The sequence below is a fragment of the Gordionus sp. m RMFG-2023 genome, chromosome 4, assembly GCF_954871325.1.
Source record: "Gordionus sp. m RMFG-2023 chromosome 4, tfGorSpeb1-WG-v2, whole genome shotgun sequence".
Taxonomy (NCBI): Eukaryota; Metazoa; Nematomorpha; class Gordioida; order Chordodea; family Parachordodidae; genus Gordionus; species Gordionus sp. m RMFG-2023.
This window is the reverse complement of record NC_088778.1, coordinates 15,191,629-15,216,560: the sequence shown is the minus strand read 5'-3', so window position 1 is coordinate 15,216,560 and position 24,932 is coordinate 15,191,629. Positions and strand designations below refer to the sequence as shown.

Below are 24,932 nucleotides of genomic sequence, written 5' to 3'. Positions count from 1 at the left end.
AATTACGAAATAAAACTAAGATGTTTTAGAATATTAATTATTTATCTTTAGTTTTATTATAATAATGTGACCAATATTTTAAGAAATTGTTAATTAATGAGATTATTTGACATTATTCACTAAAAAATTATTTAGAATATACATATGCATCTGAATCTATTTATTGATTTTGAAATATAATATATAATCTCGTCACAATCATAACAATGATAGAGTATATAAAAATATATTATATGTAAATTAAAATTTATACTTGTCGTAAAGAATGATACAATTCAACACGAATGATGATTTTTTGACTAGTTAATTTTATTACATATATAAACATAAATTATTTATAATAAAATATAGTAATTTCAACATTATTATAGTAGAATGCAGATTACGAATAATGATTTATTCTATTCTAAAAATCCAGTTTTTATTAATTTATCTAAGAAAAATTTAAGTTCTGAAAGACTACTCTCTTTAATCCTGAGACTACCGAATGTTTCTGAGTCCCCCTTTTCAATCTTCATTAACATTGATTTTAGATGCACAATATCATTTCTCATCAAATTTAATGCTTTTGCAAAATCTTCAATAGTTTGACTCTCTAAATTTAATAATAAATATATTTCATAAATTTATTATACGTCTCGGAATATATGTTACAGCTAATATACAAACTTAGCGAGAGGCTTAGCTAGTTTATAAACTACCGAGCTAATGTACAAACTATACATAAAGCTACCTAATTAAAATAAATTTTTCTACTCATTTATGAGAATTTTATTATTAAAAAAATATTAATCTGGATTTTCTAGTTTTTGACTATTTTTTTAAACCTATTTTTGATTATTTAAATTATTTGAAATTTATTTCATTTCAATCTATTTATTTCCACCTAATTTCGATTACTTACAAAAAAAAATTTACCTAATTTTCTTAACATTTTATAAATTTTTTCCATATATTTTTGAGTGTTTTATGATTTTTTAAAATACATAACTTATTTTCATTTTGTTCGAATTTGGGGGGCTACAAAATTTGTTAGCAGTAATTATTAGTCAATAAGATTAATTTTATTTTCTTGGGATGACGGTTCAAGGTGTTCTAAATATGTGTTACGAAAACAAATTAAACAGTGTTGAATATATATTAAAAATAATGCTAAGAGATACCAAGTGAATTGCATTAGCATTGTATTATTACATACAAAATAATAAAACCAAAATATAAGTTAAATAAAACTTCAAAAAAATGAAAAATAGCAAAAATTGAGCGGTAGAGAGATATAAAAGTAGAAAAAAAGGAATAAGTTTTGAAGACATAAACAAACTGGAAATACAAAATAAGATTAAGATTATGATATATTAAACTAAAAAAATCTAAATAAATACTAAAAAAAATCGATGAAAAAATTATGAATAACCAAAATGGAGAATATTAGATTAAAATTTTAAAAATATAATTTATTGTTAAAATAAGTATTAAAAACATGTTTAAATAAAAATTTAGTGAAGATGTACCATAGAAAAGTGACAATTGTCATAATCGTTATTTTATAAGTTTTTTGAATTTTTTTGAAGAAAATATGTTAAAATAAGTATTGATAACATGTTTAAATAAAATTTAGTGAAGATGTACCATAGAAAATTGACATTGTCATAATGGTTATTTTTAAAGTTTTTTGAATTTTTTGACGAAAATATGTTAAAATAAGTATTAATAACATGTGTAAATATAAATTTAGTGAAGACAATGAAAAGTGACAATTGTCATAATCGTTATTTTTAAAGTTTTTTGAATTTTTTTGACGAAAATATGTTAAAGTAAGTATTAATAACATGTGTAAATATAAATTTAGTGAAGATGTACCAATGAAAAGTGACAATTGTCATAATCGTTATTCTTAAAGTTTTTGGAATTTTTTTGACGAAAATATTTTAAAATATTGTCATAATCGTTATTTTTAAAATTTCTTTGATGTAAATGGGTAAAAATATAGATTGTAAAATTAAAATTGTCTGAGTATATGCCATAGAAAAACATATGGTAATAATAGATTCTTCCCCAAAAACAGGAGCAAATTGGCATTTTATTACATCCGTTCATCGGGTAAGAAATTAATATGCAAAATTTATATCATAATATATAATCCTAAGTTAGAAATTATTATTTTTTTACCAATTTTCACCAGACAATAATATCGATGCAAGTTAACTATTTTCACCAGACAATAATATCGATGCAAGTTAACTATTTTCACCAGACAATAATATCGATGCAAGTTAACTATTTTCGTCAAAAAAAATCAAAAAACTTTAAAAATAACGATTATGACAATTGTCGCTTATCTAGAGTACATCTTCACTAAATTTTTATTTAAACATGTTATCAATACTTATTTTAAAATATCTTTGTCAATAAATTACAAAAAACTTTAAAAATAACGATTATGGCAATTGTCACTTTTCATTGATACATCTTCACTAAATTTATATTTACACATGTTATTAATACTTATTTTAACATATTTTCGTCAAAAAAATTCAAAAAACTTTAAAAATAACGATTATGACAAATGTCACTTTTCATTGGTACATCTTCACTAAATTTATATTTACACACGTTATTAATACTTATTTTAACATATTTTCTTCAAAAAAATTCAAAAAACTTTAAAAATAACGATAATGACAAATGTCACTTTTCATTGGTACATCTTCACTAAATTTATATTTACACATGTTATTAATACTTATTTTAACATATTTTCGTCAAAAAAATTTAAAAAACTTTAAAAATAGCGATTATGACAATTGTCACTTTTCATTGGTACATCTTCACTAAATTTGTATTTACACATGTTATTAATACTTATTTTAACATATTTTCGTCAAAAAAATTCAAAAAACTTTAAAAATAACGATTATGACAATTGTCACTTTTCTATGGTAAATCTTCACTAAATTTATATTTACACATGTTATTAATACTTATTTTAACAAATTTTCGTCAAAAAAATTCAAAAAACTTTAAAATTAACTATTATGACAATTGTCACTTTTCATTGGTATATCTTCACTAAATTTATATTTACACATGTTATTAATACTTATTTAACATATTTTCGTCAAAAAAATTCGAAAAACTTTAAAAATAACGATTATGACAATTGTCACTTTTCATTGGTACATCTTCACTAAATTTATATTTACACATGTTATTAATACTTATTTTAACATATTTTCGTCAAAAAAATTCAAAAAACTTTAAAAATAACGATTATGACAATTGTCACTTTTCTATGGTACATCTTCACTAAATTTATATTTACACATGTTATTAATACTTATTTTAACAAATTTTCGTCAAAAAAATTCAAAAAACTTTAAAATTAACCATTATGACAATTGTCACTTTTCATTGGTACATCTTCACTAAATTTATATTTACACATGTTATTAATACTTATTTTAACATATTTTCTTCAAAAAAATTCGAAAAACTTTAAAAATAACGATTATGACAATTGTCACTTTTCATTGGTACATCTTCACTAAATTTGTATTTACACATGTTATTAATACTTATTTTATCATACTTTCTTCAAAAAAATTTAAAAAACTTATAAAAGAACGATTATGACAATTGTCACATTAAAATATTATCCTTGAAAAGATCATATAAAATAACATCAAAAAAGTTTCATAAAATCCACCTCATTTAATAATAAATAGATAATTTTAGAAAAAAGATAAAATATTTCACCTAAAAGATTGTTTATTTATCTAATAAAATTTACAATATAATTCCTCAATAAAAGATGTATTTACAAAGAAGATTGTGAAAATCACTAATAAATTATATTATAAAGAATATTACATTTTTACAATATAGCAGCATATTATTTTTTTTATTAAAAAAACATCAAATAAATAAATTTATTTTCATTTCAAAATATAATAATATAAATAAAAAATATTAAATCATATCATGTTTATTTGTTGATAATAATAAAATATTTACATTAAATATAAATAAAATAAATTATTTTACTAAAATAAATAAATAATAATTAATGCTAAGCATCGATGCAGAATTTTGACTAATTTATTTTAGCCAATTTTTAGGTTAGCCCATTTTTAGGCTTAGCCAATTTTTAGGCTTAGCCTAATTAGGTTTAGCCGATTTTTAGGCTTTACCTAATTAGGCTTTACCTAATTAGGCTTAGCCGATTTTTCCACCTAAAATCTCTGCTAAGCCGTTTTTAGTCGGCTAGCTTTCCCCATGAGAGGCTTTTGAGCTACAAAATATTGATTATTTTTAATATAAAAATGATATTTTTATTGATAAAAATAATAAGTCATAATGGTGAATAATTATAAAAAAATAAGTGATATTTGTAAATTAAGAATGAATTAAAATTGTAACAGGATTCATATTCCCAAAAAGTGCATTTACTTGGGACAAATACCCATAAACATTTTAGATGCATTTATTAGAAGATTGTATAATATGTATCTTGCTCTTTCTCGAATATTTGTCATCTTGATGTAGACAAATTTAAAATCTTGTTGTTTCATTAATTTTGATTTATATCTTTTTAGTGTTGCATAACCACAGTTTGTTTTCTCCAGAACGGTTAGCAAGGATGGATTTTCATTAAAAATATTAATGATTTTATCAATTGTTAATTGTTTCATTTTTCTAATATAATTTCTTACCATATTCAAATTTCATCAGACAAAAATATATTTTAAAAATAAGGCTCAAAAAGCTCATAAAAACTTCTGAAAAGTAGTCTCGGGCCCCAATATTCTTAAAATTTAATTTTACGGTAGCTCAAACATTTGATAGGGTTTTATTTTTTATATAAGATATTTGGATATTTAAAGCCTTTATTATTTTTTATTTTTAATAATTGGCAGCATTTTAAAAAGTTACTTTCGAGGGTATGAAATATACAATGTGTTATAAAAATTTTACATGTGATCCGGTATTAAATAAAATTATAGACGAAGCATTATTTATTAAAAAATTAACCATTAAAGTTGAGTACTTTAAAAGAAAACCCAAAGCTCGCAAGAACCTTGGGCTTATAAGATCCCCGATCTCCCCTACTCTAAAATGGGAGAAAGAAACATAAAATTAACAAAAATGAAAGAAAAAATTAGTTTAAGTAAATCAAGATATAATTAAAAATGGGTTTAAAAAAAGAATAGGGATACTGGGATTAGGTAAACCTGGGGGCTTGGTAAACCTTTTAATCTAATTTTAAAATATTGAAGACTAGAAGGTTTAAATGTTATTCTAATATAGCTTTTATTAGTATGCACCTATAGGCAAAAAATCTTTTAAAATACTTAATTATTAAAAAAAATTTGATATAAAATTTAAAAGATTTTTACATTAATTAAGTTATATAATTATTTATATATAAATTCAATTTTATAGTTTTTTTATAATTTGAAAAAGTTTTATTTTTCTATATATTATTTCAATCATGATTAGTCAATTTAGAGCTAACGGGGCTTGCTAAACCATACACGTCAATTATGGCAGTTAATATGAGAAAATATTTAAAAATCTTGGAAAGAAAATTTCATGGCTATGCATGATTGGTATTTAGGCTTTATGCTAAGAAATCATAATCTCTCATTAATATCCTTATTTTTATATGTCCAAATTGTTTATTACATTAATTAAGTTCATATTATTATACTAATTAGCTTCAATTTAAACGCATTATGATATCTTGAACAATAAAATTATTTTATACATATCATTATTCCGCCATTGGGACTTGTTTGGCAAAATTTATTTCAAAAAATAATATTTCAAAAATATGATTATATACTTAAAAATATTTATAAGGCACCTTTTAGAGTATAGTTATAGGTATTGATTCATATATTGTTTTTATAATATATGAAAAAAACATAGAAGTTATAGCCTATTTTTCAAAATTCGGTTCGACTAGTCTGTCTCCCCAATGGAAGAAAAATCATAAAATACACCAAAGCCTGGAAAAAATTGATAAAATGTAAATTAGCGAGTTAGTTTGTATATTAACGAGTTAGTTTTATATTAGTACCTAGTTTGTATACTGACTAGCTAGTTTATATATGAGATAGCTAGTTTGTATATTAGTTAGCTAGTTTGCAACTTAGGCTAGTTTGTATATTAGCTAGCTAGTTTGTATATTAGCTAGCTAGTTTGTATATTAGCTAGCTAGTTTGTATATTAGCTAGCTAGTGTGTATATTAGCTAGCTAGTTTGTATATTAGCTAGCTAGTTTGTATATTAGCTAGCTAGTTTGTATATTAGCTAGCTAGTTTGTATATTAGCTAGCTAGTTTGTATATTAGCTAGCTAGTTTGTATATTAGCTAGCTAGTTTGTATATTAGCTAGCTAGTTTGTATATTAGCTAGCTAGTTTGTATATTAGCTAGCTAGTTGTATATTAGCTAACCAGTTTGTATATTAGCTAGCAGTTTGTACCATAGTTTGTAAACTAGTTAAACTTTTAAATAGTTTGTGAACTATCAAGTTTGTATATTATCTGTAACTGTAACTGTAATATGCATATATTATACTAAAGCTTTGTAGGAAGGCAAGATAGATAGATTGAGAAGAAAGAAGAGAAAGAAGAGAAAGAAGAGAGAAGAAGAGAGAGAGAAAGAAAGAAAGAAAGAAAGAAAGAAAGAAAGAAAGAAAGAAAGAAAGAAATGAAAAGAAGAAACAGGCAGACAAAGAAAAATATACCAAATAACAGTCACAGAAGTAGGGCTGAGGAACCAATATTAAAATCCCAAGATTAACGAAATATTGCATTGGTATTGGGCCCAAAATACTGGTATTGGTTTAAACAATATTTTCAATTTCTTGCATTAATATTGGTTTTGGTATTGGTTTATATTCAAAATATTAATTAAAAGAATGGAAATAGTTATTAAAAACCCAGTCATTTGTAGTTTTAAATAAACATGAAAAAAAAATCATGAAGCATTACTTAAAAACAGGGCTGAGAACCAACTCTCAAAATTTTACTGAATTCATATTCCTTTTTTAAACTAGAAATTTTAGTGATGTGAACAGGCGCGTAGCTAGGAATTTTCTATGGGGGGTGGGGGGGGGGGGTAATTTTTTTAATATTGAAATGATTTTTTATGGAGTATTAAAAATTTATTAGAACTAATCATCATAAAAATTTTATTAGAACTAATCATCATATAGAATTTATTAGAACATGATTCGCAAAAAAACCTAAATAAATATATATATTTATCTATTTTTAATATTGGTATTTAGGTTTTGGTTGCAAATAGTTAATTATATATTGGTTAATATTAGTATTGGTCCCCACCTCTACACAGGAGTTCATGGAGCGGGTAAAAATATGAGTAATACACAAGGATATTTTTTTTAAAATAAATAACTTTTGAATGGATGGCTAATATAAAATAAAATGTAAAACAGTATAAAATAAATAGAGAAAAATTTTTATATTTAATAAAGCTACATTATAATATATGTATTTTTTATAATTATCAGAGTTGTTAAAGTATCTAGATACAAGTATCTAGATCCTGTATCTAGATATAAAAATGTGGTATCTGTATCTAAATAGATTTTTGATAAAAATATCTGTATCTAGATATTATTTTAGACGTATCTGTATCTGTTTTTAGATACTTTTTAAGATACATTTGGATATTTATACGTTTTTTATATTATAAATAAAAATACTTGAATACAAAATTTATTTTATTTCACATGAGCATATAATTTAAATATATATATTAAAAAATATTTAGACTACTCTAATAAAAAATTATATACATATAAAATATTAAAATATATTAAAAAAATAGATATATAGATATTCATTAAATATTATGTCAGAGTTTATCAATAAACCAGACAAATTTTGATATTACAATGCAACTCAAGAAATCTGACATTTTAATTTTCAATGGAATTAGTTATTTTATTTTATTATACTAATTTTAAAATTTATTTTAGAATAATATTAATAGTGATGAAGAGGAAGGAGTAATAATCAATGAAGCATCAACAAGTTCAGACATTGTTTTCATGGCCAATTTATAGAGCATATTTTAAAATAATATCTCAAAATAAAAAAACAAATCTTTGATAGTAAAATTTTTGCCATATCTAAAAAAAAATACGAAAATTTCAGTTAGCATTACCTTAACTTACAACATTGTAAAACATTTAAGAGTATAGATACTAAATAAAATGTTTAAAATTGTAATTTTCAATTTTAAGAGAAAAAATCAAACACTGTTAATGAAAAAAACAATTAATACAAAGATTAGTTGATGAATTATCAAGATCTTCAACTGATAACAAATAACCTGCGAAAAAAAACAATTAATTTAATATCCTATTTCTTTCAGTACCCCGCAGCAGCAGATATGATTGTTAATAATGATTTAAATTTTGATGCTCAACAAATTTTAAATAATTTTTTCGAAAATGAATGCCCAGATTTTATATTTTTAAAGAATATCCTGATATAAAATTGTTATTCATAAATATAACACCATCCCTTCAAGTGCCCCGGTAGAAAGGCTTTTTAGTATAGCTAAAAATATCTTTACGGATTAACGAGGATGCCTTAATGACCAAAATTTTGAAAATATTTTATTATTGAAATCTAATATATTTATAATCATTTAATCATATATTTTTATATATTATATTATTATATTAAAATCTAAATATCATTTTTTAATTTTGATAAATGTGACATCTAGTCAATAAAGTTTTTATCTCATTTCATACATTTTCACAATAGAATCCTAATTTAGGTTTATGCAATTATATAAGAGTATTAAAAAATTGTATCTGTATCTAGATACATTTTAAAATTGTATCTATATCAATATAACTTTTTAGACGATGTATCTGAATCTGGATCTAGATAACTTTTTTGACTATGTATCTGTATCTGTATCTGTATCTAGATCCATTAAAAAAGTATCTTTTAACAACTCTGATAATTATACGGTTAAAAATAATTTATAAACATAAGGATTTGGCGGAAAAAAATGTTTAAATTTAAAAAAATTATTTCATTTGGCTTAAGTATTGAAAAATATCCTAAAAATATATCCAGATTTTTCTTCTCGTCAAAATTACTATCCAATTGGGAAGTTTAACATTGTGTTAATAAAATATAAATATATAATTTTTTGCCTTCAAACCCATCTCTAAATTCATTTATGTCTGTTTTAAAATATTTTTTAGTCACGTGTCACTAATTTAACGAAAGCCTACCTCTAAGCCCTTTCCTCAGCATTCTTCCTTTGCTACATACGCCTTATTTTTCTTACTTAGGGTGGATGTATTTCAAATGTAAATATTTGCAAAACATAACCATGCTCAGCAATTTACAACAGAATTTATATACATTGATTTATCTTTCTAGTTTCTAAGGCGCCTGTATAGTAGATTCATTTCAACTGATAAACTAATCATTAAGTTTATCACGAAACTCAGTCCTTATATTTATCGTTATACTCAGCTAAACCTTCTACAAAAGGGACTCTTATAACATCTCATTAATCGTTTCGTGCTAACTTATTTAATATACCTAAGTAGATTTGTACTATAACTAAATCCCCGACATATTTACGGACACTATGCATAACAGCATCAACGTGGTTATGAATTTTTAAAATCCCACAATTATCTTATTTCCTAACGTCTCGATGGATCTAAAACAGTCTTAGTAAATCCTATTCAGATCCATTTTCTTTAAATTTTTGCAATTTTAATTTAAAATTGGTTTCAAAAGATATGATCCTGTGTTTATTCTAATCTTAAATAATTAGTCTGAGTTGTTACAATATAATCTCTTTTTATTATCCAGCTGATATTGTTATAAAATATTTAGCTCAGTAATGGGAGAGATTATCTAGCATTTAAATAAAATCATTCTCGATAAATCAAATGGATGGACAATATTTAATATCTAATGATTTTCCTATTAATTAATCATTAATCTATAACAAAAATCAATATGATGCTCTCAATACACTTCTTCTTATTCCGATGAATCTTTTAGGACTCCTAAAAAATATTCTTCAATCTTCTTATGAATCATTAACACAAAAATTCTTATAGTAATTTCCCTCGTAGCCTACAATGTAAAGTCTCAATTCTTTTTAAACTTTTTCTTTACACCATATTATATTTTTCACTTAATAATGTAACGACAGAATCTTTGTGCTTTGATAAAGCTGCTATAAGGGCAATCTCCAGAGATCGATTTGGCATTTATGTTAATTATTTATATTTGTATAATCATCTAATTATTTGAAATAGTGGTAAGTATCTAATTTTTTCAGACAAGCCTGAAAATTGATAGAGAGGCAAAAAATTAGTCCCTCAAGAAGCTAAGTATTTAAAAATTATATTCTTAGATTGTTCATCAGATAATGATAAATTTAATTAATATGAGTGATTAAAATGAAGCCTCATAATGGTCATTATAAAATTGTTTTATAGGTAAAAATATGTTCTGATCATTTTCGGCATGTTTAAAAATTACCCATATTTTAAAGACTTATAATAAAAATAAATGACCATAACAACGTTATTTCAAAATTCAGATTTATATTTGTTAATATTTATTCCTATCTCATATTAAATATTTAATTACATTTATTTATCAATCTACTAAGTTATTTTATCAATTAATTTCGATTTTAAGTTTTCCGGCGTGATATTTACTTATAATTTCGAATTTTTAGTGGTGTAATATTTATCTACCATTTTCAAATTTCTAGTCAAATAATAAATATTTCTGAAACTCATTGTCCAACAGGGAGAAAGAAATTGCAAGCTTGTCCAACTAGATAGATTCTTTGCCATCAAGCATTAACAGCTTTTATAGAGTTAGAAGAGCCTATTATTCGCTATTACTGAAATATCACAATGGCCTGAAAGAAATATTTCCTCAGAAGCAAGAAAATTATTGGATTCAATGCTTATTCCAAATTTTTTTTCTCATTAGAATGTATTATTTAATTATACAACTATATGTAATACTTTTCAAAAATATGACATTGACTTGATTAAGAAGATGAGAATAGCGGAGAGCATTTTATTAGAACTCAAGGAAATTAGGGCTAATGTTGATGAAGAATTTCATATTTTAAATGTTATTGTTGAGTCAAAAGCAGAGCTATACGTGTTTAATATTTGTCTCCTTCGACTTGCAGCAAGGCAAGTTCATCGTTAAAACATTAATATAGGATCAGTAGTATAAAACAAATGTCTCCTCTCTTAGATACATTTATAACCCAAATAAATGAATGGTTTTTAATTCATCGTGCAGCATTTATCTGCAAATATTACTTCCGCAAAAGCCTTACCAACCTTTTTCAGATAGTGATAAAAAAAATATTTGTTAGATTTTTATCATGAAGATGTTAAAGTATCTTATGATGCCTTATTAGCTGAATAACTATATTTATAAAATTAACTATGGTTGATATAGTCCCAAAATATGCTATCAAACACATTTAAATTATATTCTCAATGTTTTAAAATAGTTTATATATATTAGCAACTCTTTCCATTAGTAAACTAATGAGAGAACATTCTCATTTTTAAGAAGAATAACAGAGCCCTGCAGAAGTATCATTTGCAGGGCGCGGACCGGATTTTTTTTAAAAATTTTTTACGGCCTGGTTTGGGTTTTTTTAAAAAAAATTTCAGGCCCTCCCCGGCTTTTTTTTAAATAAAATTTTCAGGCCCGGCCCGGATTTTTTTAAAATAAAATATATTTCTTTTAGATTTTTATAGCTAATAATAACAATTTCAATTATAGGCTGTTTTAAAATTTACAACCCGGGCCGGATATTTTTTTAAAAAAGATTTCAGGCCCCGCCGGTCCGGGTATATTTAAAAAATTAAAATACGCCGGCCCGGGGGCCGGGCTGCAGGTCTCTGAAAAACATAACAAGAAGTACAACTCATTTGACGACAAGCAAGGATGAGATAATTGAAAAATTAGCTCAATCCCAACAAAGATAGGATTTTACATGTAAATATATAACAAACAAAATACATTTATTCCTAAGAAACTTTTTGTTTTTTAATTTATATTTCCAACATTTAAATTTTTTATGTATATAAATTTTAAAAGCTCAAAAAACTCAAAATTCTATTTTGGGTCATTTAAGTGATAGAGTGGTTATATTCACTTTATATTTTATAATTCACATTTATTTTATAGTTTTTCTATATCGCCAGTTATATCCGATATTTTTTAATTCACATTTATTTTATAGTTTTTTTTATGATGACGGGTTATACATATAATTTTTTATAATTCACATTAATTTAAAATTGTGTATTAGAAATAGTTATTAGTTCTAATAAATTTATGCTTGATTATTTTAAAAAACAATAATATTTCTTAAAAAAATTTAATATCCCCCCCCCCCCCCCAAGACCAAATTCCTGGAAAATATATATTTGTTTTGATAAATATAATATATTAAACATACAGAACACACAATTAATCAAAATATATATATATATTAAAAATAATGGTTTTTTAGTGATAAAAATTAAATCTTTTATTATTCGTTTCATATATTATATTTTTATTGTAACTTGACTGTGGATGTTTATCTCTCTAAATAACATAAACAAAGCTAGGTTGGTTATATTAATTATATATTTTATGTTTACTTTATATAGTACCTTTTTTCTATTAAAATAGTAAAACGAAATGATAAAATTTAAGTTTTATTTAAGTATTACGGTAAAATGAAATTATAAAATTAAAGTTTTATTAAGAATTGTATTAAAATACAATGTCACAATCACAATTAAATACATTTTCATCTATTAATAAATTAGAGTCTTTTTATCAATTATTTTACCATTAAAATCTACAAATATTCTTTATTTTTATTCTACTCCTTTCTCCCTTTAATTCCTATCACCTATACAAATATATCCCCCCTCCCAACCCACACATAGACGGGCATTGAAATATAAATTTAAGTTAGGCGAGGCGTCGTATTAATTTTAAAGTCCCCCTGATGTGAGTGAGACGTAGTTTAGTGCACTATTGGTCAAAGTTATTTATAGATTTGCACCAATTAGTACTCTTGAAACGATTGATAATGGCCAGGCGGTCAAGCCTAGAGCAATTATGGCATGATGCGGTATAGTTGTGAATGATTTTGCCAGATATGATAAAGCCAGAGGAATTTTTGGCTTGCTATGATATTGCCTGTGCTGCTCATGGTGTAGCATAGGGCCATTATAAAGTATTGTATAGTTTATTATTATAAGTTACTGTGGTCAGGCGCCTATGCAGGAATTTGGTCTGGGGGAATAATGAAATTTTTTAAGAAATATTATTGTTATTTAAAAATATAAAGCATATTAGGACTAATAACTATTTATTTCTATACACAATTTAAAATTAATGTGAAATATAAAAAAATTATATATATAAACTGGCACATAAAAAACTATAAAATAAATGTGAATTAAAAAATATAAAACGGATATAACTGGCGGCATATGTATAAAATAAATGTGAATTATAAAATATAAAGTGAATATAACCACCATATGAATCACTTAAATGACCCAAAATAGAAATTTGAATTTTTTGAGCAATTTATATATAAAGTATAAAAAATTTAAATGTTGGAAATATAAATTAATACACAAAAAAGTTATTAGGAATAATTGTATTTTGTATGTTATATATTTACAATGTAAAATCCAATCTTTGTTGGGATTGAGCTAATTTTCAATTATCTCATCCTTGCTTGGCGTCAAATGCCTATGAATATTCAAAAGATCCAAACTATTCAATCTACTTTCAGAAGTTATACTTCTTAGGTATGTTTTTCAGAAACCTGCAGGCCCGTCCCCCGGGCTGGACCGTACTTTAATTTTTTTAAATATATCTGGGTCGAGCCTGAATTTTTTTTAAAAAAAGCCGGGCCGGGTCTAAAAATATAACCCGGGCCGGGCCGAAAAAAATATGAAAAAAAAATCTGGGCCGTGCCCTGCAAATGGTACCTTTGCATGGCTATGTTATTCGACTAAAAAAAGAGAATGTTCTCTTATTAGTTTACTTATGGGAAGAGTTGCTGATATATATATTAGAGAGCTGCAAAAGTAGGCCAGGCCCGTACCCAGCCCGGCTCAAACAAGCTTCTAGCCGGGTTCAGGCCTATATTTTAAAAAAATCGGGTTCGGGCTGGGTCGGGTATAATATTTTTTTAAAAAAATTCAGGCAGGGTCGGGTCGGGGCATGAAAATTTTGTTAAATATATCTAAATTTATCAATTTTATGTTGAATTTTTTATGTAAAATAAAAATATTTGATTTTATTTATAGAAACTAGACTCCATATAACATATATCTTTTATTTTGAGTACTTATAAAAATAAATTTCTATATTTAAATAAATTCGCACCGGGTCGGGCCGGCAAATTTTTTTAAAAAGTATTTCGGTTTCGGGCCGGGTCAGTAAAACTATTTTAAAAAAATTTACCGGCCTGGCATGGCCCGATTTTATTTAAATATAGAAATTAATTTTTATAATAATTCAAAATAATAGACATATGTTATATGGCGTCTAGTTCTATAAATAAAATCAAATATTTTTATTTTACATAAAAAAATTTAATATAAAATTAATAAGTCTAAATATATTTTAAAAAATTTCTAAAGCCCGACCTAGCCCGAATTTTTTTTAAATATAAGACCCGAGCTCGGCCCATGTGTTTGAAATTATGCAAACTATCCATAGCATTTTTTGGTATATCATAGATAATCTTTTAAACATAGTTATTCAGCTAATATGGCATCATAAGATACTTTTACATCTTCATGATAAAAATCTAACAAATATTATTTTTTTCTATCACCATCTGAAATAGGTTTGAAAGGTTTTTGTGAAAGTAATATCAGCAGATTGGTAAGTGCTGTATGATGAATTAAAAACCATTCATTTATTTGGGTTATAAATATATCTAAGAGAGGGGATATTTGTTTTATAATACTCTACTAATGATCCTATATTAATGTTTTGACGACGAACTTGCCTTGCTGAAGTCGAGGGAGACAAATATTAAACACGTATATCTTTGCTTTTGACTCAGCAATAACATATAAAATATGAAATTTTTCATCAACATTAGCCCTAATTTCCTTGAGTTCTAATAAAATGCTCTCCGCTATTCTCATCTTCTTAATCAAGTCAATGTCATGGTTTTGAAAAGTATTAAATAAAATAGTTATATAATTAAATAATACATTCTAATGAGAAAAAAAATTTGGAATAAGTATTGAATCCAATAAATTTCTTGCTTCTGAGGAAATATTTCTTTCAGTTGTGATATTTCAGTAATAGTTAATCGGCTCTTCTAACTTCATCACTGCTTGATGGCGGAGATTCCATCTCGTTGTATAACTTGCAATTTTTTTCTCCCTAAGAAATATTTGACTAGAAATATGAAAATGGTAGATAAATATTACGCCACTAGAAATTTGAAAATAATAGGTAAATATTACGTTAAGGAAAACTTGAAATCGAAATTAATTGATAAAATAACTGTAGATGAATGTGTAATATTAACAAATATAAATTAATATAAACAATAATATTTTTGAAAATATATCTGGCATCTGCATTATTTGGCTTGGGGGGGGGGGGTTGTCCCATTGCCCCCCCCCTCGCTGCCTACGCGCCTGACTGTGGTTATTATGGAAGTTAGTATATAATAGTTAGTATTGATATTTTAAGGCCAGATAGAGTATAGCCACAGATAATTAGGTTATAATACTGTGTAAACCCAATATAAATCAGGATAATGCCAGACATGGTGACCATATATTGTATGGTAGTAATAAATTTGTCAAAATGATCATTAAACTAAATAGTGTGATTTTTTAAAAAGGGGATTGTAGAACTGCCGGGGTTTGGCACTGTCTATATGAAAGAGGAGGGGTTGTATATCCTTCAGAGGTGAATAGTCGGTAAGCTACAAAGGTGATAGGGTGTATAATTATTTGAAGAGGCAAATCTACGAGTTGCCTTCAAAAAATTCTCTCTCATTAAAACATTGCTGTCTAGTAAGTAATGAAGATAATCAATCAACTCCCGTTTTTCAGCATCGATCTGTCAATCCGAAACGATAAAATATATTTATTTTATAATTTTAAATATTATTCTTATTCATATTAATAACATTAATTAATTTCAAAAGAGATTTTTTTTTATAACTATTTAAATTCCTTATTTTATATCTTGGAAAAAATTTGTTAGTACTAAGTTCCATCAAATCTTTGAATTAAAGTCGCGGTCTCACTCGGTATTTTATATTGGGACCGCATCCTATAACTAATTGATTATAAAGTATAATTATTAATATTATTTTAAAAACTTTATATTTTAATAATTTTAGAAAAGTTCATAAAAGTTGTAGATATTAATGAGTCATTGAGAAGAAATTACCGTTGTATAATGACATTTACTTTACAACGCAATTTTATGACGCATTATCCACTGAGAAATGACTGCCCATGATAGCGTGAAATTAGTAACGCTGCAAACCTTATTTCAAAAAAGAAACGTGTTACTCCTGTCTGAAAAGAGAATGCGTTATCGTTACCTTGTAAAAAAGAAACGCGCGTTACTAGCTATTCAAAAAAGTAACGCGTTACTCGTTATTTAAAAAATTAAATATTATATATAAAAAAAAATCTATATATATATATATACAATATAAATTATACAAAATTAATTATATTATAAGATAAGATTCTTTTATGATAAATATAATATAAATAATTTTCAAAGTTCTGATTAGATAAAGAAGAGCTCTTTATGCTCAACACAGCTTCAGTGCTAAACACACGTTCAACTGGCGCAGAGGATAGGAGGGTTGTATTATATTTAATAAATAAACATTTTAATTGGGTGAATTTATTAAAAATTAAGGAATACACTTTTTAAAAAAAAAGCTTAATAGATTATCTTAAAATGAATTTTCATTCATATACTTATCAAAATATATTTTTATATTTAGCATAAAATAAACTGTTATTTGTGTTGTTTTTAAAAGGAATCAAGTCTGTTTTTCTTTGTCAAGATTTTTTCTCAAACTGGAAAAAACTTCAAGCTTTCTTTCTTCGTCGACCTCTAATTTTATCCAGGGTCAATCCAATTTAAATGGAGGGTGAATTATTACTGATAGTATATAATCTATTGAACATTATAACTCCGTGAAATTAATAATCTCATTAAGGAGATTAATCAATTTGATGAATCTTGTGATAAATCCGAATTGCAGAGATTTTCAGATAATGATACGTCGTTCATATATATATTGTATGGTTAGTGTTAATTAAAAAATATGATATGTATATATATGATTTCATGTTATGGAACCTGTTGCTATGGCTCTTTCATTTTAGAACATTTGGAATATCTTGCTCTCCTATAAACTATTATAATATTAAAACAAAATTGCGTTAAATAATTTCAAGTTTGTAAGACACTTATTAATGCAAAGTTGCAAGACAAAAAGGTATACAGTTGAAATATTGTTCACAACTACTTTTATTTTGATTTTATAACAAGTTTGATCAGATATCTTTTCATTTTTTTCATAAAAATGGCTTCAGAGTTTCGATGCTACCATGTTTATTTCATAATTGAGTGAATATTTGAGTTGGAATACAATTGTACAAAGTGTAGAATGTAGACTTTGTACCATTTTTCATTGGTGTAAAAAATGTTTCATATTGGAGCCAGGGCAGGTTAAACCATCTTCAACTAAAGAAATATGTACAATTGACATAAAATTCTTTCTAAAATAAATTATAATATTAGAGAATAAGAATAAAAATTAATATACCTATATTGATTTCATATTAATTAGATTAACAATCATGACTAAAAATTTAAAATAATAATAAAAGTAGTTTTATAATATAATAAAATATGTTTTTTCCATATTTTTTAAAAAAAACTAAAGTAATAAGAAACGTTTTGTATTATCATTACTCAAAAAAAGAAACCCTTTATTCGTTATCGTTAAACGAATGCGTTCTTTTTTTTAAAAAAAATAGCACTGTTAGTATCGACGTTACTTTAATCATTAGAAATTAATTAATTTAAAACACAGTAGCTCAGTAGCTAGTTATCAGTTAAATTTTAACTAAATTAAGTCATAAAAAATGACTAGGGTTAGATAATTGCCGGTAAAGTTTTTCGCTATAATGGTTTTGATGCATTTTTTAAATTATATTTTAGTAATTCCTCAACGATGATATTTTCGCAATTATTTACGAAAATTAAATTCTTTTTTTACGATTTACTTGCAATAAAGCTTTTTAAGGAAAAAATTTTGCGGAAGAGGATCTGTACCAAAAAATTAATACAAAATAATTTTTATATTAGTATAATAAATAAATATATTCTACTAATATTTTATTTGTTACCTGATAAGGCAACCGCAAGTTGTTCTACTCCTCCTAGAGGCTCTAAGGTTTCAATAGCCTTTGGTCCAAATAGTTTAATTAGAAAATCATTCCCATTTTCAAGAACCATCTTTTTTAGAAAGCTAGCTATATCATTAACAGGTGGCCTTTTAGCTAAATTTCAATAAATGTGTACATTACATAAAATTTTAAAAAAATCTGAAGTAAGAAAAAGGTTAACATTAGTCATAAATAGATCGAACCTCGCAAAATATAGACCTCCCAATATATTCTGTAACCGACTTAAATAACATATTATGATTGTATTAAGTTTAACTTAAATAAAATAATAACCATTCGTTGTGATTTATATATACACTTATTAAAACATTGAAGCCATTTATAAAAAAAAAGCATTAATGAATATGAGGAACTCTAATTAATTGTTTTACTACTGTAAGTTTATTTGGAATAAAGAGCAATCCAGAATCTCCCACCTCTCCGTGGCTATTCCTAATCTTTAAATTTTTAACCAATTACAGTGAGCGATTTTTAATTTGAACCATCTTTTTTTACAAAAGTGAATCCCAGCATGCACAAAGTACATACCCTATTAATTTAAGGCAATTTTCTCCATATTTTTCTGTATTAATTTATATGAAAATCTATAATATGAATTAAGATTAGTTCAAAGTTCATGGGATAAAATTTTATGTTCCGATAAATCAAATTGTTTAAAATTAAAAATTTCCCTCAATGGTTTAAAATTGAGAGATATCAAATTACCGTGGGGGGGGTCCGGATTAGTCTATATTCCTGATTGACTTAACATGTACATCCAGTAGTACTACTATGTGGGCGTAATTATCCTTTATTTAATCACGATAAATATGGTAACCAGTCTTTATAGATAAACTTCTACAAGGAAAACAATTACAAAATATTTTAATGAACAACACCTCCCCCCCCCGCCCAAATCTCCCCTCACACCTCCATATACCTTGCAAATAATTTACCTAGTTTCTTTATATTATAAGGGTAAAAGTACTCTAAATATTGAGAAGCTCTAAGAAGGACTGGTTTAGAGATCAATAAGGAATTATTATTTATTCTTAAATGTATTATATTTTGCATTGAGATAAATTTGGAATAGGAAACATTTAAATCTGATCTAAGCATAAGAATATTTGACAAAAGGACAATCTAATAGCTTTTCATAAGTTATGGTAACGATGTCAATTAAATTGAGAATCACTATGAAAGAACTAAATATTAATGCAAACCAGATAAAAACTTCTATATTCTCCGTTTTAGCATGATGCCAATTTTTTTCTAATTTTTTTCCTTTAAACTATCTACCAAACAGAATAAAACAATATATTGTACTAATTAAGCACCACCTCTTTAATAGTTTGGTATAAGTTTATTCGTATTTATAAAAGCTTGGCTCATTTTATGTTTAAAGCATAACGTAATAATTTTCATTTTGTATACAACTCGATTTCTATTTTGGGGTTCATAAAATTGGTTGGAGTATTAATAAGTATATTATTCTGGCACTAATTATTAGCGCAAACCAGATATTTAGTTTTTCTATATTTTCCATTCTGTCAATCTGATAATATTAGAATTTTTTTAATATTTTACCGATAAGTTTATTTCTCTAAACGGATTAAAAAATAAGCACTAAATTAAATTTTTTGGATAAAAGCTTTCAGTCTCTATTTAATCGTAAGGTTGGCCATAGTTTTGTTTATAATAATTTTCTAATTTATATTGGTTACTATATTGGTTACTATATTGGTTAAAGTACTTATAGGCACTAATAAAGCACTAAACACATGTGTAGATTTTAGAATTAATGTTTCCAATTATTCAGATTTTAAAGGAGATGGAAACAAAATCCACGGAAAAACCCCCTGGAAAAACTCTCTAAATAAAACCCCCGGAATTTTTTTTTCATATTTACAGAATTTAATTAGACCTAATAATGTAGGTATATTTTTATTTAGATTATAATAGATAAACTCATATTTATAAGGTATAGACAAATTAGTATAGAAAAAAATATTATAAAAATATAATTTATTAATAAGCTAAATTTTTTTAGGCTCTAATTCATTTTTAAAGATTACTCATATAACCTACATAAAAAATGCCAAAACAAAATAAAATGCTGATGTTCAAACTGGTACTAGGAAAAAATACCCCAGTAAAATAACCCATGTATTTCTTATTTTCTTAAAAATTATTTCCTATAATAATAAATACAATATCCATCCTTAGTTACGATATTAAATAGACTAAATTTGACAAAATTTAGTAATAAGATATATTTATTTTATTGGCAAATCATGATTATGTATATATAAATTTAATAATTTAGAATATGAATTATATGGGTTGACATCGAATATTGAAGAAAATCGCTCTTATAAAATCTGTAAGGCTTCGCCCCATCACGGTATTTTTCGCAAAGTTTCTTTAATCGAATCTGGGTATTATAACTCTGATTTTGTTTTCGGTGTCCAACTAACACGCCATCTTTCAAGTTTATTTTCATCTGTAGCCACATCGCATTTTATTTTCTTAATCAATACCCAGATTGATGAGTGTTTATTCCCAACCAGATTAGAAAAACGGCATTGATTATTTGTGCGTTCTTCGTCGGATAGTGCTCTGATTCACGTTCCAAGTTTCTGGAGGAAATCGATGCTCAATTCGTCGTGTCTGGGATTAAAAATTCTTGTGTCCCTTGATACTCCATTGATATAAATTTTATCGAAATAATCAAGAATACCCTTACCATTGCTCGGAGTAACCGAACTCAGGATGCATTGCCCATATCACGTAAAGGAAAAAATGCCAAGCCATCCATTAGGCCACTAAAGAAGCTTAGAGTGCGCCCATAACAGACTTTTCGAAATGTATATACACTACCGGCCATAAATGATTGCCCACCCTGCATTTTATTAGCATTTTTCTTAAAATAAAACAAATAACACACAATATGAGGTTTATCGAATTTATTTATGAGTTTACATATTATTGCATAAAAATACAAAAAATAAAAGACATAGCAATTAATTAAGATCAAATTTTGGTCTCATCAATATGACCCCCTTTATTCTTACTAATTGCTGCAAAAATTTTTGGTAATCTTTCGATGAGATTTTTTAAATATTCCGAAGTGATATTGTTCCATTCTCTCTGCAATACTTCCCAAAGGTGCGAATGAGAGGTTAGTGGGATTTTTCGCGCTTGTCATCAAGGTGATCTCATAAAAGTTTGATTGGATTGAAATCGGGAGACTGGGATGGTCAATTCATCAACTCGAGAATACCATGTTGTTGTAGATTTTGTAAATAATCTTTGCAGCCTGGATGTATGCTTTGGGTCATTATCTTGTTGAAATAAAAAGTTATTCCCGATCAAACACTTTCCTGCTGAAATCACATGGTCCTCAAAGATTTGCCGGTATCCCACCTTGTTAAGGATTCCTTTATTTTGACAATGTCGACCGTTGCCCCGGCGCCAAAGCACCCCCACACCATAACAGACCCTCCCCCAAATTTGACTATAGGAATTATGCAGTGATTGCTCATTCGCCCTCCAGCTGAGCGGCGGATATATTGCCTTCTTTTAGAACCGAAGATTTTGAATTTTGACTCATCACTCCATAAGACGTGGTACCAGTTGCAGATGTCCAAAATTGATGTTTTCATGCCCAGTCTAATCGCTTGAGTTTATTTTTTTGCTCAAGTGTCTTTTTGACCGCTACCTTACCATAAAGTTCAAAGCTCCTAGGGCGCCTTTTCACATTGTGACACTTATCGGGTTTTCCCGAGTCAGATTAATCTCCGCAGCTATCTCTGAAGCGACAAGGCGTCAATTGTGTTTAATAATACTTGCTATATACCTATCATCGCTTAAAGTCGTTTTGCGGGGTCTTCCAGGCCTCTTTAGATTCGATATTGTATTATTGTTGCGTAATCTTTTAAGTAAACAATCGACTGTTCGTCGAGCTAGGGTTAATTCTCTGGCAATTCGGCGATTACTTTTACCACTTATGTGTAAATTAATTATTTTGCATTTAGTTGGAATAGAAATTTCTTTTCTTTTAATCATTTTGGTCGAATGTTCTTTAAAATATATATAAAGACTGAAAGTTTCTTTAAACAATGATTTAAAACAAAAAAAAATCTAGGAATTTTTTTTAAAATAATTAAAAAAAGGTATAAATAAGCAGATTAGAATGTGATTAATGACTTTCTTCCAAAAAACAATGGGCAACTTAAAATTTTTGCTGAAAAAAACTAAGGAACCCTATTTTACCAAATTAGTCATTTTTGACATGTTATTTTCAAAGGCTAAAATTTCAAAGAAAGATTTATAGAAATTCCGAGGTTTTAATTCTAAACATGTCTAGACATCTTAAATTAATTAATCAATTCGCTATTACCCAAATAAGTTAAAAAGTTTTAAGTTATAAATTTTTTTATGTAAAAATGCAGGGTGGGCAGTAATTTATGGCCGGTAGTGTATATAAAAGATCAGGAATAGCGGTGATAAAAATAGTGTTTATTTAATCAGATATAATTGCAGAAAGATATAACAAAATTTTTATATATATACCATGCTGTCGTATTTGCAAATTTAAGGATTCATCCGTTGCAACTATGATTATATGTGAGAATTTCATAAAGTATTATTTATAAGCGTCAAATTTGACAAAAAAAATACTATTTTAATTAAAAAATTTTTAAGGTTATTTCCAGGGGTTGTCCATGGGTTTTTTTTCCTGTAGTTTTTCCTCAAGGGATTTGTTTTTCGGAATTTCTTTTCCAGGGGAATTTTTTTCCAGGGGATTTTTTTTCCAGGGGTTTTTTTTCCAGGAGTTTTTTTCGGGTTTTTTTTTCCTATTACCGTTATAAAGATATTACATATTATAAGAAAGTAAAATAAAAATAACCTAGAGAAAATAAAAAATGCGTAGTAATAATTTTTCATACTTGAAAAACATTCTTTAGAAAATCCAAAGATATATATAACTAGATTGATGATTCATTTATAAATATGTACCTCAATAGCCTAACTACGAGATGTGATTCTAGGACAAGACACCCCTTAATTCAAATTTTTACACGATGTAAATGTATAAATTTTTTATAATATATAGGTTAAATTATTAAATTGGTCAAAAGTTATTTTATAATGATATACATTTTATTTTTTTTTATAAAGGTTTCTTCGTAATGATTATTTACAGAGACCTGCAGAGGTACCATTTGCACGGCTCGGCTAGGCCCGGCCCGGATATTTAAAAAAAAATTTTTGAGCACGGCCCGGATTTAAATAAAAAAAATTTTTAGGCCTAGCTAGGAATTTTTTAAAATTATATTCGACCTGGTATATACAAAAAATTAACCTATTCGGTATTATCATATTTTTCGGCGAGTATTATCATTTAATAAGGAAGCATATTATTACATATATATTTTATTTTTTTTATTCTAAACAGATATTTAGTATATTACAAATTGATACTATAAAAAATTTGTCTAAATAATATTTTAAGAATATACTATATTAATTGTATTGTATTTATAAAAAAAATAAAACTGATATTTTAATTAATAAAAAATATAACATATATTATATAATAATGTATATATTACCTATTATCCTTTCCTTATTTATTTCATGGCAGGAAAACTATTTATATTATGTAATAGATACTATGAGTGTTAGTTATTGTTAGCTTTCACCCAACATTATATTAATCATAACTATATATAATCATTATAACTATATCTAATTGACGAATATAATAATTCATGTTGTATAAATTTTTTAAAAAATTTTTCAGGCCCGGCCCGTGATTTAAAAAAAAAATTCAGGCCCGGCCCGGGTATATTTTAAAATTTTAAAATACGGCCGGGCCGAGCTTAGGGTCGAGCCAGCATCTCTTATATATATAAATAATTTTCTCATGAGCTTTATATATAATAAAAAATATATCTTTTTTTATAAAATGTAAATCAATTACGGTTATAAAACATATCTGCAAACTCAAATTAACAATTTAAAAGTAATATTAGAGACCTGCAGGTCCGGATATTAAAAAAAAATTTTTTTAGACCTGGCTAGGAATTTTTTTTAAATTCGGCGATATTATCATTTAATAAGCAAGCATATTAGCTAATGTTGCTAAACGGCTCGTTTTGAGCCGATTTTTAAAAACGGCTAACTCAATATTTTCGTCAGAAAAATATTGACCAAGCCTCGAAATTTCTATACTAAATGTCACCTTTGCCCCTTCCATGAACAAAATTTTAAGACTTGCGTAATATCAACCAAATATTAATCATAACTATATATAATCATTATAACCATATCTAATTCGAATATAATAATTCATGTTGTATAAATTTTTTAAAA

The 24,932-nt window shown here is 25.9% G+C and overlaps 1 protein-coding gene across 1 annotated transcript in view; it reads right to left on the bottom strand.

The window, feature by feature from the left end:
- Positions 1-363: 363 nt before the first annotated feature.
- Positions 364-24,932, bottom strand: part of LOC135928392 (IDLSRF-like peptide) — a 62,272-nt gene continuing 37,703 nt past the window's right edge. Inside the window, exons 3-4 of the mRNA XM_065464846.1 lie at positions 18,513-18,665; positions 364-595 (exon numbers count right to left, since the gene is read on the bottom strand). Coding sequence (XP_065320918.1) covers positions 402-595; positions 18,513-18,665 — 347 coding nt within the window. The 3' untranslated portion in view covers positions 364-401. The remainder of the gene's footprint in view (positions 596-18,512; positions 18,666-24,932) is intronic.